The sequence below is a fragment of the Atractosteus spatula genome, chromosome 25, assembly GCF_055471065.1.
Source record: "Atractosteus spatula isolate fAtrSpa1 chromosome 25, fAtrSpa1.hap1, whole genome shotgun sequence".
NCBI classification, from domain to species: domain Eukaryota; kingdom Metazoa; phylum Chordata; class Actinopteri; order Semionotiformes; family Lepisosteidae; genus Atractosteus; species Atractosteus spatula.
The window spans coordinates 11,139,716-11,157,821 of NC_142730.1; the positions used below are offsets into that span (position 1 = coordinate 11,139,716).

Sequence of the window (18,106 nt, forward strand, 5' to 3'; positions counted from 1 at the left end):
CTCATGTTTAATAAGTCATTATAATCACTATATTTAATTGTAAAATTACAATTTTATATGCTTTCTGATTTTTCCCAACTCTATCAACAGAAGTACTGATTGTCTGATTTCCAAAGTGTCAGCCGGAAAGTTTCAGAAAACACGGAGCGTAGCGTCTTGCTCACGTTATGATGTCAGACACCACTTCCTCCCTCCATCCAGACTCGCCTCTCCCTCCTCTCTCACACGACTCGCTCATAAGGGCTTTTACTGTCACTCCAGTCTCCTGCCAGACCTCTCCCAGACACAGCCTGCTCATTAGTCCTCCTGTGATCTAGACTCGCCCTGCAGATCTGCTCTCCGGCTCCTCCTCATGTTCACTCCGCTCGCTCACGCACAGACCTTGTGCTCTAAACAGTCCGCAACAACACATCTGGTCTTGAAGCAGCTCGTCTTGCAGCGCCCTGCAGCAGCGCCACAGTGTGTGAAGCCCTGCGGCCGGGAGCAGCAGAGACCCGTCGCTGGGCCGTAGGAGGTCCGAGACTGACGGTCCTGCAGACCCGCTGGTTCGGGACAGCTGGAGCCCCTGATCTCTCTCCCTGCGCCCCTCTTCCTCTGAGGAGACGCTCTCTCTCTCTCTCTCTCTCTCCCCGCCTGTCCCTGGCGCTGTGCTGCACTGGGCTCTGCTCCAGGCCGCGGGGATGAGCAGGGTCCCGGGGCTCAGCAGCGCCTCCCGGCTGCAGACGAGGCTGGCGGGACTCCCGGGCTGAGCTCGGTCCAGTTACCCGCTCCCTCTCATAGGTCTGCCCTCGGCTCTTCTCCGCAGTGTGACAGGAGGCAGAGAGCCGCGCCTCAGGAGCCCCACACGCCTCCACAGGGATCAGCCGCAGGGAGACGATCGCTCCTCCGACACACAGCCGCTCACAAATAACGGCTGCGCTCCTCTCGCGCCCTCAGCGGAGCGGGCAGCCGCGAGCCGGAGCCGGAGGAGGCGGAGACGCCGAGCGCTCGGAGCTGCGACTCAGCCAATCAGAAGCCGCGATCAGCAGGGGGCGGGGCCTGAATGAAGAACAAGATACAGTAGGAATATTTTATATTATTAATATAATAATAAAACAGTTGCCTATGAAAATACTTGTCAGATACACCTCAGTTCAGCTGGAGCCATTTCTGCGTGAAACAGCTTGTTTCCTGTCTTCATGACAACTTGTCCACGACATTCTGGATGAAATGAAAAAAACTGAAGTTTAAACGGTTTTTTCCTCATTTGACTGAAACCCAAATGGCTGGAGGTTTAACAGCAGGATATGCAACGTGTTACTTCCAAGTGGTCATTTTCCTTCTGCTTCTAAAACCAGCTGAACTCTGAGAATTTTTCTTCTCAGTACATTCATTTCACCAGAAGAGTAGTATCAAAAATCGGCTGCACATAAAATGAGCATTTCTGTCAGAACTCGCCAGTTTAACCTACTGCTGAACAGGCAAAGTAAGCTTTCCTGCAGGCAGTCACTTTCAAGATTCAAGATGTTTTATTGGCCATATACAACAAGTGTGTTGGAATGCCTACTCGTTCAGCTGTACCCAGTAACAGTGGAGAAAAAAGAAATAAACAGACATGGACAATACATTTAGACACTAGACATTATAACACAGCCAAGACAGGACATAGTGCAAACAGTGCAGTACCTTAAAGTGCAGGTGCTAATTTGAGCTGTTTATGATGCGGACTGCTTGGGGGAAGAAATTGTTTTTGAATCTACTGGTCAGTGTTCTGACACTGCGATACCTCCTACCAGAACCCAGGGGTGAAACCAGATCGTGGCCAGTTTAGGTCCCAGTTTCTGTGAGACACCCCCAGACTGTCCTGATCTGAGTCTCCTGTGGGACGGGTGGTGACTCGAGTTCGGCAGCAGAGCAGCTGTGTGCTGGGCTGATTCCTTACCTTGGCCTCGGTCTGGCTCAAAGCCCTCAAGCCCAGAACAGACACACTGACGGTCACACGCAGCTGGAGATCCACAAACACTATCAGACCGATATCCAGTCCCTGCAAAAGCATCTGGAGACAAAGCAAAGGAGACCGTGAGTGAAGCTGAGGCCAGCCTCACACACTGTGAGCTGCAGGTGAGGCTCTCCAGGCCTGCTTCAGGTGAGCCCTGCTGTAGCTCAGCCCCAGTCCTGCTCCTGGATACCCAGGGCGTCGGTGAGGTTTCCAGGGGTCTTCGAAGCAGCAGCTCCTGAAGAGCTGGAAGAAGCTGTAAAACTGGTCCAATTAAGCCAATAATGAGCTAATTGAGGTCACTGAAAGTCCAGCTGGACTGAAATCCTGCAGACACACAGGACTGGGGACCCTGGTCACAGGCTTTCATTCCTGCTGAGCTCTTAGTGTATCGATGGAGCCGTTTGCTGAGCTGATCAGCTGAGACTCCAAGTTAGCTCTTCGATCGAACATCTACAGCCCTTTAAGCACATGAAAAGGGGAGTAAAACACCAAATGAAATAACAAAGACAGACAGAGAGAAGCAGCGAAAGGCAGGTGGATTTTGTCCTGATCAGTTTTGGGGACCAGATTCTGGCTGAGAAACTTGATCCTTTGTTATATCAATGTTGTAACAGAGCTTGCAGTTCCGTTATTTTAGGAAACTCTGATTATGGAAACGTCTGTCCATTTTCACTTCATCCAAATTAGGGTCACAGGGAGCTTGAACCTGTCCCAGCAAGCAAGACGCTTGTCAGGATACACCCTGGACAGGACACTAGTCCACTGCAGGGCAGACTCACACAAACACAAACACAGACACACACACTGGTGGTAGATTTCAGGAGGAACAAGGTCAAACCTACTCCTGTCTACATCCTTGGGAGTGACGTGGAGATGGTGGACTCGTACAAGTACCTGGGAGTGCACATCGACGATAGACTGGAATGGTCTAAAAACATCCAGGCCATCTACAAGAAGGGACAGAGCCGACTTTACTTCTTGAGGTGGCTCAGGTCCTTCAATGTGTGTAGTAAGATGCTACAGTACATATGTTCTATCAGTCGGTGGTAGCGAGTGCCATTTTCTACGCAGTGGTACTGTATGCTGGGGTCCTGGGATTAGAGCAGGGGATTCTAAAAGGCTGAACAAGCTCATCAGGAGAGCAAGCCCGGTCATTGGGTCTGACCTGGACCCCTTGGAGGTAGTGGCTGAGAGGAGAATGGTGTCCAAACTAGAGGCCATCATGGACAACATCTCCCATCCCCTCTATGACAGGCTTTCAGAAATGAAGAGCACATTCAACAATAGACTGATTCATCCACGGTGCGACAGGGAGCGCTACAGGAGGTCATTCTTGCCTTCTGCCATAAGACTGTACAACGCATCCACCTTGCGTCTGGGCAGAGGCAACATTGACAGTGACCTGTTTCTGGACAGAACACATCTACACATCTACTGCTACATCTGTTCTCTTTCTTTTCATGTTCACAACCGTTTTTTGAGCAATATATACCATGGACCCGTGCAATACATTTATATTTATATCTATTGTAACATGACCAGGGGAAGGGTCATTCATAACAGGTATTTTCAGAATGACCTACTTAAAATACTAGATATGGACCTTAGCAAAATGGCTGCCAAAAAGAATCAGCTGACCTTTAAATGGAAAGGGTCTACCCTGAGAAACAATGAGACACAGCTGAGCCGCAACAGGAACCGAAATATAAGTGCCCCGGAGGCAGTGAACAGGGCGGAAGCCGATAAGGTGAATGCGGTTTGGAGGAAAAGAGAGGAAAGAGGTGTATGTTAAAGATCGGGCTAAAGAATAACGGACTACTGAAAGGAGAAAAGGTTAATGGTTTTTGGATTATGGACACTGGATAAGGATACATCGCGGATTGGCTTTATTACGGACTTTTGGAACTCGGATCGGATCAGGATTAAGGGAACGGATTACGGACTGTATTTGGAAGATAGTTGGAGGAAGAAACACCACGAAACTCAGGAAAGAAAAGTGTGGTGTGAGTACTACTTTCATTGACATAAACTTTCCCCCGGAGACACCGCAATTGGTGGAGGATGCGGGCAGCGCCCGCTCGGGTTTGAGAATCGAAGAAAGTAAGTTTTTTTGTGGGTGTGTGGAAGTGGGTTTCGCTTTGCGTGTGTGGAGAAAAACAATGGAACAATTAATACAGCAATTGTCCCAGGCCACCCTCGCCCAATTTCAGGCTTTAAAAGGACAGCAAGAAGCTATCCAAGCGTAGCAGGAGGCGAATCAAATTCAAAGCGAAACTAACGAACGAATTATAGAGGAGCAAAACTTTGTACGGGAAGAATTGCACCGATTGAGGGAAGAAATCCGGCAGGCCCCAGTAGCGGGGAGAGACACCATTCAGGCTGAACAAATTGCGCTACAAAAGATGACAGAGCTTGATGATGTGGAAGCGTATTTAACCACCTTTGAAAGAACTGCCTCTCGAAATGCATGGCCCAAGGAGCGATGGGCCAGGAGAGTAGCCCCTTATTTAATTGGAGAAGCTCAAAAGGCCTATCATGACTTAAAAGAAGAAGATGCAGAGAATAATGAGACTCTGAAAAGGGAGATTTCGGCAAGACTGGGGGTAACATTGGCAATACGAGCGGTCCGGTTTCACAATTGGAGATACCAAATGGACAAGCCCACGAGGTCTCAGATGTTTGACCTGGTACATCTGGCAAAGAAATGGCTCCAGCCAGAAGAATTAAACCCAGGACAGGTGGTAGAAAGGGTGGAGTTGGATCACTTTGTGAGGAGTCTGCCTGTTCATCTGAAAAGGAAAGTGAGTGATGGGGATCCCCAGACACTGGACCAGGCAATGGACTTAGTGGACAGACAGCATGCCACTGCGGCCGTGATGGGGAAAGAAAAGGGGGAAGTTCAAAAAGAGGAGAGAAGAAGCCCCAAGAGTTCAGAAACTGAAATAAAGTATCGGTTACTAAAGTACAGTAATTATCGGGGCCCGCCCCAATTGAAGAAATCCCTTCAAGAAAGGTCAAAACCGAGGCCACCGCAAGGGAGAGCAACCTGTCGATGTTATAATTGTCATGAAGAGGGGCATGTAGCCAGCCACTGTCCTAGCTGGTCTGAACCCAGGTAAGAGGACACCAGAGAGGAAGCAAGGGGTGACTACCTCACGGCGAACATTCCGACCTGTGAGGAACCCCACGTTACTAAAATTAAGATAGGGGAAGGACCTGTTGAGGCCTTGCTAGACTCGGGAAGTATGGTGACCCTGGTGATCCCTACAGTGCTACCGGAAGAAACGGAAATCAGGGGCATGGAGGGGATCCCTATTACTTGCATTCACGGGGACACAAAGAGGTATCCCTCTGCAGAAATTAACATCACTACGGAAAGGGGAACATATAAATCAGCGGCCGGGGTGGTGGACCAATTACCTTACCCGGTGGTGTTGGGAAGAGACTGTCCCTACTTCCTCCAAATTTGGAGTAATGTTCAGTCAGCTAGGCCAAGTCCCCTCCCGGGTACTGGAGACCCTGTCAACAATGCTGTAGACACCCCAGGAGAAGCGGGCCCACAGGAAGAAGGCCCCGAACTAGGAGATGAATTCCTGGGTATGGATATACCGGACTGGGAGACACCAGAACATCGAGGTAGGTTTGGGACGGCCCAGTTGGAAGATGGAAATTTGAGACATGTGTAGTGTGCTCTCTGAAGGCACCAGTTCTGTAGGGTTTGGGCATTTACTGAGACAATTATTAATTGTAGCAGTAAATCACAAAATGATTCTTTTGATGGCCTTAGAATCCAACCATGCGATATAACTCAAACAACGCACACACACAGGTACTAATACACGAGGATACATTTATTAATACATAGAATATGCATATAAACCTAACAGATCTTATCGAGAGGGTTATCAGAATACAAAAGGTATATATTCAATCAGTTACGAAGAGTTACATATATCAAGAGGACATACGTTCGGTATATCATTCATTTAGACCGTTTCGTAATTGAACTTGGTTACAACTTCTACATTAGATACTCAAAACAAGTACATAACTCTTAGGAATTAAATTGATATCAACTGGTTGGGATAACAATTGAATTCTCGAGCTGTAATGCATTGAAGTTGAATACTCATCCAATCTCTGGGGATTCAGATCTCTCCGTGCCAGGCTGTGCTGTGCGGCTTGCGACGGTGCGCTGCTGATGCTCACTGACTGGCTAGTTAGTGTTGTCTGAAACTAGCAAAGTTTGTGCACAGGAGAAAAGATGACTGTGGGTCCCAGCAAGTCAGGAAGAGGACCGGTTCGTTCCTGATGAAGCGCTAGTTCTGAATAGTGATTCAGCTGTCCACAGTTCCGACCTGTTCACGAGGCTTGGTGCTGATGCTAACCTCGGGTGGATCCTCTGGTTACTCTCTGGCAACCTCCGCTCTAGACTCTTAGAACAAAGGAAAGTTCTGGCACTCGGACACACTGGCCGTTCCGTGGTTGTCCGGGCTGAGTCTCAGGATGGTCAGGAGGCGCGCTGCGAGAATGTCCTGCCCTTGGGAGCCTTTCTGCTCCTGGGCCATCCTGGCCTGGAATTCTTCTCACATTCTCCTTTAGAATAGTCTTTCGAAAAAGTTCACAGAATTCTCTGAGGCCCTCTGTGTTGCCTGTTTTTACCTGGAGGAACTTCAGCTCGTTCATTGGCTGAAAGTTCCATGGGCATCAGAGTCCCACGTGGGTTACTCGGCCCTACCAGTCCCTGATTGGTTGATCAAGGTGAGATATGAGTCATTTACTCCTGACACCTAGGAATGCAGTCCAGATGTCCATCTGGCACTCCCTAGACAGATAGGCGCCAATGGATGACCATTGATCATGATAGCCAGGCTTAGCTAAGTGCATCCCCATTTGGGAGCTGTCCCTTATCAAAAGAAACCTTAAATCAGCCTGCATGAATAGCTTCTCTGTGGCTGCACCACAGAGATGAACAGAGAGATGGGGCCTCATTTGGGAAAGCACCGCAACACTTAATTCTGTCTTATTAACAAGCATTGCCGCTACACATGCATGGGGACATGTGAGGAAAATCGAGGGGAGGCTGTGTAATACCAAGGGTGCCCTGAGTTACCCATATTTCATGGTGAAGAACAACCTCCTATATCAGGTGCAGAGGAGAGATCAAGAAGAAGTAGAACAACTTCTGATTCCACGGGCCTACCAGTCGAAACTCCTCAACTTGGCCCATAGCCACCTCCTGGGAGGACACCTGGGGGTGAAAAAGACAACCGAGAGACTGCTCGCTCGTTTCTTTTGGCCAGGTATATATAAAGCCATCAAGAAATATTGTCGGGAATGCCCGGAATGTCAGAAAACTGCCCCGCAACCTTATTATAGGAATCCTTTGATTCCTCTCCCAATTATTGAAACTCCATTTGAACGGATTGGGATGGATTTGGTGGGACCCCTGATCAGAACCGCCAAAGGACATCAGTATATACTGGTAATAGTGGACTACGCCACGAGGTACCCCGAAGCCATTCCCTTGAGAGCCGCCACCGCCAAAAATATAGCTAGGGAGCTAGTACAGGTTTTTTCTAGGGTGGGAATCCCCAAGGAGATCTTAACAGATCAGGGAACTCCTTTTATGTCCAAAGTCATGCGAGACTTAAGTAAACTATTGGGAATTCAGCAGATCAGAACCTCGGTATATCACCCACAAACGGATGGACTGGTGGAACGTTTTAATAAGACGCTCAAAGGCATGCTGAGGAAGGCCATGCAGAAAGATGGTAAAAATTGGGATCAACTGCTCCCTTATCTAATGTTCGCGATTCGAGAAGAACCGCAGGCCTCGACCGGGTTTTCTCCATTTGAGTTACTATACGCTCGGAGACCACGAGGCCTATTAGATCTGGTTAAAGAATCTTGGGAGCATCAGCCTTCACCTTTCCAGACTGTCATCGAACATGTCGAACAAATGAGAGAAAGAATCAACATTGTTGTGCCCATTGTGAAAGAAAACCTGGAAAAAGCCCAGGCCCAGCAAAAGCAGATTTACAATAGGGGAGCTATTGTACGAGAATTTCAGCCTGGGGACAAAGTTTTAGTATTGGTTCCGACCCCGGAATGTAAATTCCTGGCCTCCTGGCAGGGACCTTATGAGGTGGTTGAAAAGGTGGGTCCGGTCAACTACACAGTCAAGCGACATGACAAACGGCGTCCGCACCAGATCTACCATGTCAATTTATTAAAAAAATGGAATGGAGCAGAAGTACTGCTCACCCACTTCTCCCCTGACCCTTTGGAAGAAGAAACAGGTGCTGTAACCGTGGGGGACCTGGCTCCGCCACAGAAGCAGGAATTACAAGAATTCCTATCGCAGAACAAAGATGTTTTTTCCAGGACACCGGGTCGAACTCACCTCATCCAGCATAAGATTATTACAGAACCAGGGAAAAGGGTAAGATTGCCTCCCTATCGAATACCGGAAGCCAAAAGGAAATTAATTAAAGAAGAGGTTGAAAAAATGTTAAGTATGGGAATAATAGAGGAATCCCATAGCGAGTGGGCTAGTCCTATAGTTTTGATACCCAAGCCGGACGGGACTATTAGATTCTGTAATAATTTCAAAAGGTTAAACGAGATCTCGCTGTTTGATGCATACCCTATGCCTCGTATCGATGAGTTACAGTAATTGAGCGATTAGGTAATGCCCGATATATCAGTACGCTGGATCTTACGAAGGGGTACTGGCAGGTGCCACTGGCTGAAGAAGCTAAAGCCAAGACCGCTTTTGCAGGTCCTACCGTTTGGTTTACACAGAGCCCCAGCTACTTTTCAACGATTAATGGACCGAATACTTAGACCATATCGTGATTTTGCGGCCGCCTACTTAGATGATGTTGTGATCCATAGTACGACCTGGGAACAACACCTACAAGACCTGGAAGCAGTAACGGGAGCTTTACGAGAAGCAGGATTAACGGCCAATCCCAATAAATGTTGCCTGGGGGCCCGGGAAGCCAATTATCTCGGCTATACGATTGGGAGGGGAATGATTATGCCTCAAGATCGAAAGGTACAGTTAATCAAAAACTGGCCTCAGCCATCTACGAAAAAGCAGATACGAACATTTTTGGGACTGGCGAGTTATTATCGCCGCTTCATTCCAGGATTTGCCTCCATTGCCGCCCCTCTGCATGACTTGACAAAAACAAGCTGTCCTGAAAAAGTAAAATGGACAGAAATGGAAGAGAGGGCCTTCCAGGACTTAAAAGCAACGTTACCTTCTCAACCGGTCTTACAGGCGCCGGACTTTAACAAGACATTCATGGTTCAGACGGATGCTTCCGATACTGGGGTTGGAGCCATACTGTCACAAGAAATTGATGGACTAGAGCACCCTATTTTATATATTAGTAGTAAGTTACACGCCGCGGAAAAACATTATTCAACGATAGAAAAAGAATGTCTTGCAATAAAATGGGCTCTTGACTATTTAAGATATTATTTGTTGGGAAGACAGTTTGTTCTGTATACCGATCATGCACCATTAACATGGATGTTGAAAAATATGGACAAAAATGATCGAATCACCCGATGGGGCCTTAGTCTTCAAAGGTTTCAGTTCCGGACAGTTTATAGACCTGGGAAAAAACAAGGTAATGTAGACACCCTCTCCCTAATGCATTGTTTATTTTTTTTTAGACAGCCCGAGGACGGGGCTGATCTCAGGGGGAGGGTATGTAACATGACCAGGGGAAGGGTCATTCATAACAGGTATTTTCAGAATGACCTACTTAAAATACTAGATATGGACCTTAGCAAAATGGCTGCCAAAAAGAATCAGCTGACCTTTAAATGGAAAGGGTCTACCCTGAGAAACAATGAGACACAGCTGAGCCGCAACAGGAACCGAAATATAAGTGCCCCGGAGGCAGTGAACAGGGCGGAAGCCGATAAGGTGAATGCGGTTTGGAGGAAAAGAGAGGAAAGAGGTGTATGTTAAAGATCGGGCTAAAGAATAACGGACTACTGAAAGGAGAAAAGGTTTATGGTTTTTGGATTATGGACACTGGATAAGGATACATCGCGGATTGGCTTTATTACGGACTTTTGGAACTCGGATCGGATCAGGATTAAGGGAACGGATTACGGACTGTATTTGGAAGATAGTTGGAGGAAGAAACGCCACGAAACTCAGGAAAGAAAAGTGTGGTGTGAGTACTACTTTCATTGACATAAACTTTCCCCCGGAGACACCACACTATATTTACATCTATAATTATATTCATATATGTGTTATACGATTTTTCTGGGTACTGTTCTGTTCTAGTTTGTTCTTTGTGTGTCCGGACTGTGAGTAACTCTTTTAGTGCACCCTCACTGTACTGATTGTATTGTACGTATTGTATTATTATTATTGTATCATTCGTTACACTGTGGCTGTGTTGTCTGTGTAAAGCTGCTGTTGCACCGCAATTTCCCTCACGGGATCAATAAAATATCTATCTATCACACGCTCAAACACACACACTCAAACACATACTCACAGACACACACTCTCACACACAAATTCAAACACACACTCACACACAGAGAAACGCACACGCTCAAACACACACTCTCACACACACACTCAGAGACACACACAGACATGCACACACTCAAACATGTCACAGACGTCAATTAACCTACCTGTACATTTTAGGACTGTGGGGGGTGGGAATGGAGCACCTTGAGGAAACCCACACAAACACCGGGAGAACATGCAAACTCCACCCAGACCACAACTCCAGAGTTGAACCCAGGGCCCCAGCACTGTGAGGCAGCAAAGCTGTATTTAATTTAAAATCATTTCAGCATTTTGAACAGTAAAGGTGAATATACATCCACACCCACGCACACAGTACTCACTTGTATCTGTATCCAGGGAGCTGTGCTGCAGACAGTATTTACAGTCTTTCCTCACAACTAATGAGACATGAGACACAGTAATGTTTAGTGCACATGCCAGAAACAGATTCATGTCAATGATGGGCTCTTGAAACATCAATCTGAGCAATCTGGGATCAGATTTAGTGACAGTCCAATGTGTTTTATACAACCAAACTGACCTAATCATTGAATGAACAGCTCAAATTCCAGGGCTGTTTGACACGGGACCGAGAGAGAGGAAACACTCTGGTGGAGAAGCTGTCCTCACCTCCAGATATAATGAACATCCTCAGCTGAGAAATCAAGCTGAGACACTGACTGTGCGCGTGTGGAAACTCTCATGGCACTGATCGCAAGAGTGGGAGTGCTCCCCTTGGTGCCCCTGTTTGGCTGCTGTGTGTCTCTCAGGCTGGTCTCCAGTCCCTGGTGGCAGCACTGGGCCCCACCCTTCCTGTGAAGCACTTGCTGAAAATGTGAGGCAGGTGAAAAGAGTTCTTCCCATTCACACGATTCTTATCATTTGTGCAGCAATAACACAGAGAGGGACAGGAGCTGTGCTGCACCAGATTCTTCTAGGAGGAAAACACTCAGCCAAGGTATTGTACCAGTCAGAGGGACTGAACTGCTCACCCTACTAGTTCCGTCATTCTCACCAGGATCTGCTCCTGGGGACTGCTCACCCACACGCTGCCTGACACTGTTCCACTGGGGCTGGGGGTCCTAACAATGTCAATGTAGTTTACAGGCATGTTCTTGCAGATGAGAACCCCTCCATCACCTCATGCATCAGGTCACCTGTGTCTTAAGCAAGACATCCCAGTGATTCTCTCAACGTTAGTGTGCCAGTCCAGATTTAAAAGAGACGAGCACCTGAGGTTTAATCTGGAGCTCATACAGGACTGTGCCACAGTCATGTGATTTACAGTCTGTCTTGGATCCGATTTACTGATCTGAGTACAGTAGATCTCACAGATCTTGATTTACTGATCTGGCCTCACTTGTGAGGTTCGGCTCAGTGCTGTAGGGGTTCAGGCAAAGACCTTCAAGCTTGTGGTGGTGGAACTTCTGTTCCAGTGTGGGCTGACCATGAAAGACCTGCTTTGATACGATTGGAGACATAAGACTTCAAATCAGCTTTCTAGATGAAGTGAAAAACAACTGAGCCGCCCTGCAGTGAATGGAACCTTTCTGAGCTGCTGTACATATCAGAAAGCACTCTGGATTCTACTGGATTCTCTCAGAGGTTGACAGCTCAGGGGCTTCATTTTGTGTTGAATGTTGTTGAAGAAAAGTTTAGAAATTGTTGAAGAAGTCTTCACTCAGGTTAGGTGTGGTCAAGCAAAGTCCTTTATTCATGCGCATGGGGAGAATATAATCATGCAGATCTGAGAGCAGCCTCTCATACAGATCTGTGAGTAATCTCTCCACCGAGATGGTAAATGCAATTAGTTTTATCCAGCAGATTCACACAGGAAAGCTCATTCTAAGTTTCCATATTGGGAGTTTTTTTTATCTCTACAAACATTTCTTTGTAATTGACCACATTCTTCTTAAGGAGCAATTTTACCTTGTATACAGACAAAAGGAAGTATATAAATAAAAGGTGTGAAATGAGCTAGACATTCTGCTATTGTAGCATTAATATCAAAAAGTCAAATAATATGCCTGCAATTGTTCTTTCATACTGTTGCTGGGTAAAAGGCATTTTTCAAAGCCAACTAGTCACTATCTTTTAAACTTTAAAAAAGGTAAATGCTAAAATTCTTCCTCAATGCAGAGTTAGCTTTCTCATAATGACCTGATGCTATACCTGATTTCAAATCACAGCTATTGATTGCACATGGGGTAATAAATTGCCTACCATTTATTTTAATGATGGTGCTCGTTTTCCAATAAAACCGAAAAAAAAATCAATGAACAAAACATCTGATTCAGCATAATCATGTCCGATGTAATAAAGTTTATGATGTGTTTATAAGTGTTAGAGACGAGGCAAGAAGATTTCAAATAGGATCCTGAACAGTGGTCCCAGGAGAAACAAATACAACTCAACTCAAAATGAGACGAGCCTGCCTTTCACTGCAAACATGAATTGCCGGCGTGTTAAAACTGGAAAGGAAGTTACAGGAGTCTCTCAAGAAACTGTCCCAGAACATGGAAATGTTATTGTTGGAGTGTGGAACAAGCTGCCCAACACTGGCGTCTTTCAGGAAACAGCTGGACATGACTCACCAGTCAGGACAGGAGTGAGTTCTTTACACAAAGTATTGTAGGAGTGTGGAACAAGCTACCCAGCCATGTTACTGAAACCTCTTTTAGGGAATGGAAGGATGATGAACTGAGGTGCATCTGACAAGCATTTTCACTGGCGCCTGTGTTATTACTCTGTGAATAATTAATCTAAAATATTCCTACTGTACTATTGTTTATCATTCAGGCCCCGCCCCCTGCTGATCGCGGCTTCTGATTGGCTGAGTCGCAGCTCCGCGCGCTCGGCGTCTCCGCCTCCTCCGGCTCCGGCTCGCGGCTGCCCGCTCCGCTGAGGGCGCGAGAGGAGCGCAGCCGTTATTTGTGAGCGGCTGTGTGTCGGAGGAGCGATCGTCTCCCTGCGGCTGATCCCTGTGGAGGCGTGTGGGGCTCCTGAGGCGCGGCTCTCTGCCTCCTGTCACACTGCGGAGAAGAGCCGAGGGCAGACCTGCAGCCCCGCTCCGCGACGGGTCTCTGCTGCTCCCGGGCGCAGGTATTTCCCGCAGCAGTGTGTCAGTCTCACACTCTGACAGCGAAGCTCTCAAGAGAGGTTTTGCCTTCAGACTCAGCGAGTCCGGGTTGCAGCGGCGATGTGCTTCAGTTCCCGCAAAGCACTCTGGGAGGGTTTGCTCCGGCCGCAGCAGTGACGTCACGGAGGAAGGAGAGTTCCGGCGTGTCTGCTCCTGAGAGGGTGTGCTGGCTCTCCTGAAGCGTGTGGAGTGGGGACTGATAACACACACAGTGAGAGGGAGGGGGCACAGACAGGGAAAGTGATCTTCTTCCTCTGTGTTAGGTAATGTCATGTCATTCAGATGCAGTGACATCTGTCTTGTGCTTCCTCTCCTGGGTTGCTGTGGATTCAAGAGAATAATCTCTCTTCTCTTGTTGAGGTGGTCCTGTCGTGCTGTAGTGTGAGAGAGTCGTTGACAGTCCTCATAGCTGTGCAGTAATTTCAGCTGCCCAGTGTGGTGTGTGGGTGTGTTTGCTCACTCTGCTGTGGACCTGATTGCCTCCCCTGTGTGTCTGCAGCTGCTCTCTAACACACTGAGCGCAGTGGCGGATGAGGTGTGGGCCTGTAGGCTCACTCAGGCCACAGTCAGAGTGCTCTGCTCTCTCAGCTCCACCTCTGAGGAGAAGGTGAGTCTGACAGAAGGCTGAGCTACATGAGAAGCTGGGACTTTTACTCTCTAAAAGTCTTATTCCTCACCTAGTGTTGTGACGTAGTGACATAGCAGGTGTGTCTGTAATTTGCTGTGTATTAGATGTTGGAAGGTGTGTGTCTGTTCAGGCTAGGTTCATACGTGTGTGCTGTTGTGTTGATGTGAGCTGTGAGCAGTGTTTGATTGTGCAGTAGAGGGGAGAGCCCCTTCAGGGTTCTGCGCTCTGTGCTCTACTTCAGTGTGTCGTTTCCACAGCTAGGGATGCTCCCATCAGGCTGTTGAGGGCCGATTCCCTGTCATTAGAATCGGACGCTTTTTTCTGTTAAAATCATTACAATAAGCCATGTACACGCCTCATGTCCCATGGCTAAGTGTTACCCTGGTTATTTTTTCCCATTAAAATGAACTAGACCACAGGTATAATTTGTTTATTTTTATTAACAAAATAAAATGTAGTGGGATTATTGTTCAATTACCATAAAATAAACACTACTGACTAAAAGAAATAAAATAATCACTTAAAATAAAATAAAGACTTTTTACTCATCAAACATGCACACAAAAACTTTTATAAATATTACATATACAGTACATTTGGCACATACAGTATATAGCAATAACAAAAAAACAGCTAAAACAACATTAAAGGCTTGTCTTAATCACAACCCATAATTCTAATTAAATAAATAAAATGTTCAATAAGATGTTTAACAAGAAGATAGTAGCCAACTTCAACCAAAAGGAAAGAAGTCAGAATCATTTGGCTCTTTAGCTACTGAGCCTCTTGTTTACTAATCATCGAGGGCAGATTCTTGTTTATGAATGGGAGCAGCTGTGCGTGTGTTGAAGACAATCTGTTCCTCATCTCATGCAAAATGTGCGCTGCTGTGCTGAATAGACGCTCGCTGTCCACACTCATACAAGCAGCGCAAAGGTAGACCTGAGCTGCTTCTGCCAAGGCAGGGAAACGGCTTGGATTGCTCTTCCAGAAAGCCACTGGCTCTGTGCTTCTTGGGATGAGTTGCTGACTGAGGTGGAGATTAATCTCTGATGCTGTGGAGTCATTCCTGTCCCAACCATCGCTTTTATCTTCATTCAGAATCTCCTCATACGTCGCCTGCAGAGATCCTGCCCGTAGTTCTTTCGGCTGTCTTGCTGTGCCTGCTGTAAGGCTCCAGTGTTTTAAGTGTTGCCGTTATTGATGACTGAGTGAGAGTCGGTTTGCTAGTCGCCGCAGCTCTTGCACTTGCTAATTGTTCACACTCTGCGTATTCTTTTTGGTGTTGAGTTCTCAAATCTCTGATGAGGTTCATGGTGTTGAACGTTCTAGCCGGTGATCTCCCACGAGCGACTTCTTTTGCACATGTATTGCAAACTGTAAATTCTTCGTTTTTTGTAGAAGTGTGGAAAAACTGCCAGACTGGCGAGGACATGTTGCTACTGTATGTTCAGGTAATGTCGGAAATGTAGTCATCGCAAAATTGGTTTTTGAGATTGGTCAATTTAGAAACCACCGATCGAGTCATTTGGAATGAAAATCGGCTGATATCGATCAGCGGCTGATCAATGGGAGCATTGCTATCCACAGCTAACATGTCCTCTCAGTGCAGCTGTACAGAGCAGCCTCCTGAGCTCAGTGCTCACTGTCCTCTTCTCCGGTGTCACAGGCCTTCCTGTACCAGTGTGTCGGTGCGGCTGCCCAGCACCTCTCTCAGCAGGAGACTGTGAAACAAGCGCTTCAGGACAGTGTGAAAGAAGCAGGGTTTGAGAATCCTGTGGAGAGAGAGGTGAGGTGATCTGTTCCCACTCCTCACACACAGACTCAGGGCTTCTACTGCTGTTGACGACAGCCATGAAAACCGGAAGTCTCTGAGCGATTCCTTTCTACACGACTGATGGACAGACGCGGAGCATCTTAAAGTATGAGGACAGATGGAGAGATTTTCAAAGCACTTTTCCGTAGAGAAGCATTTTCTACCTTTTTCAGAAAGTCACTGATTATAGAGATTTGACATTCTAGAAACTGACAACATATGAATGGAAGTAAACATTAAACCAGTGTTCAAACTGCTTTATTGAGTGTAGGTTGTGTACTGCCTGAGCCTATCCCAGCAAGCTACAGCACAAGGCGGGGTACACCCCGGGCGGGACGCTAGTCCTTCACAGGGCACACAGACACTCGCACCAGGCTAATGTTACCACAGGCCAATTAACCTACCAGTATGTTGCTGGATTGTGGGAGTAAACTGGAGCACCTGGAGGAAACCCAGGGAGAACACGCAAACTCCACACAGCAATCACCCCAGGACTTGAGCTAAAACTAGTTTTACTGGTCATTTTATCGCCAGAGAGGAAGGAAATTTAAAGATCACAGTTAAGATTTTTATGTTTAAATTTGCTATTAAGAGCAGAAGACCTCATAGTGTGAACTTCATAACTGCTTTCTGCTGACTTGACTAACCTGCTGGTACATTCTGTAAGGTGTGTGCAGTCAGGATTTATTCCAGTGAGTTTTTCACTCCTTGCAGGGTCTGCCTGGGCTGTCAGTGAGTGAGCTGCTGTGTGTCCCCCTGTAGGAGCCCAGCGTCAGACTGAGCCTGTGCCGCAGTGTGGGCATGATGGCACAGGCAGTGCGCAGCGCCAGTCCCTCCGGAGCTCCCAGCTTCCCTGCCAAGGCCCAGCTCCTGGCGACAATGATGGTCAGTGTGTCTGACGCAGCCGCCTGTCTGCTGTTTTCCCACACGGATGCTCTGACAGTCCTTACTGTCAGTAGAAATCAGAGGGGAGAGAGGTGCCCTCGCTCTCTTCCTCACTGCAGCTGCACAGTCTCTGGATTCTCAGCTGTGCCTCTAGATGAGCACAGGCCCTGTCCTGGTGTCTTTTGATGGAGGGAAGTGGGGTTTACATTTCTCTCCCGTCTCTTCACAGGCGTTTGTTAAAAAGCAGCCCAGTGATGCCCTGAGCCGAGCTGTCTGTCTGCAGGCCCTGCGCGCCTGTTCCACACTGAGGTACTGTTTCCTGATGAAACTGCCTTCACTGCTTCCATTTCTTCACAATTACATTTTTAAGTGTGCTTGAGGCAGATGGGCATTATGTTTGATGCAGTAAGTGCCATTTCCTAACATCAATATGTGGTGCATCAACTGCAGTACTCCTACGTCTAAAACAATACATTCAAAATATATGATATGATGTAATGTCAGACCTTGATAATGGCTTCCATAGGACTGGCCTGTGTCATGCTTTTTCTAAAAGAGCTATAGTGACAGGTTGTATAGTTCCATCTGTTTACATCATGATGAGTCTTGAGGAAGAGCTGCTAACAGTGTCCTGTTTTTCCTTGTCACACTGTAGCTGCAGCCCAGAGCTCCCTGCAGTACAGAGCACCTGACTCATGTGCTTGTGGAGGATGTGCTGCTACTGCCTCTGCAGGATCGCAGGGGCCCTGAGCTCCAGATAGGACTGCTAGACTCAGCTGCTGGTGTTGGGTACAGGTGGCAGACGGTGTCTTAAGAATACCTGCTCTTGCACTGTGGAACCTGTGAAAATTCACGATGGCTGTACATCCTTTTGCAGAGCACAATCCCTGACACATGTGCTGTATCCTTTTCTTAAAAATGACTGATTTCCAAGGTTTGGAAAAGGAGGCATTAAGTTGGAAAACGTATGGAAATCTTAGTGTCAAAATAATGCTGACCCAGTGAAGTTCATTGCACACAAATATATTGGTGTTAAACAAAAATACACTCAAGCTGACCTCCGAAATCATCCTCCCGAGAAACGCCGGGCTGTTACTCAT

The 18,106-nt window shown here is 47.1% G+C and overlaps 1 protein-coding gene across 1 annotated transcript; it reads left to right on the forward strand.

Annotated features, from left to right (window-relative positions):
- Nucleotides 1–15,738: 15,738 nt before the first annotated feature.
- On the forward strand, nt 15,739–17,698 carry LOC148815435 (maestro heat-like repeat-containing protein family member 1). The gene is made up of 5 exons (XM_088905081.1): nt 15,739–15,759; nt 15,975–16,094; nt 16,884–17,006; nt 17,236–17,315; nt 17,662–17,698. The coding sequence occupies exons 1-5, from the start codon at nt 15,739–15,741 to the stop codon at nt 17,696–17,698; spliced, it is 381 nt and encodes a 126-aa protein (XP_088761207.1).
- Nucleotides 17,699–18,106: the final 408 nt, after the last annotated feature.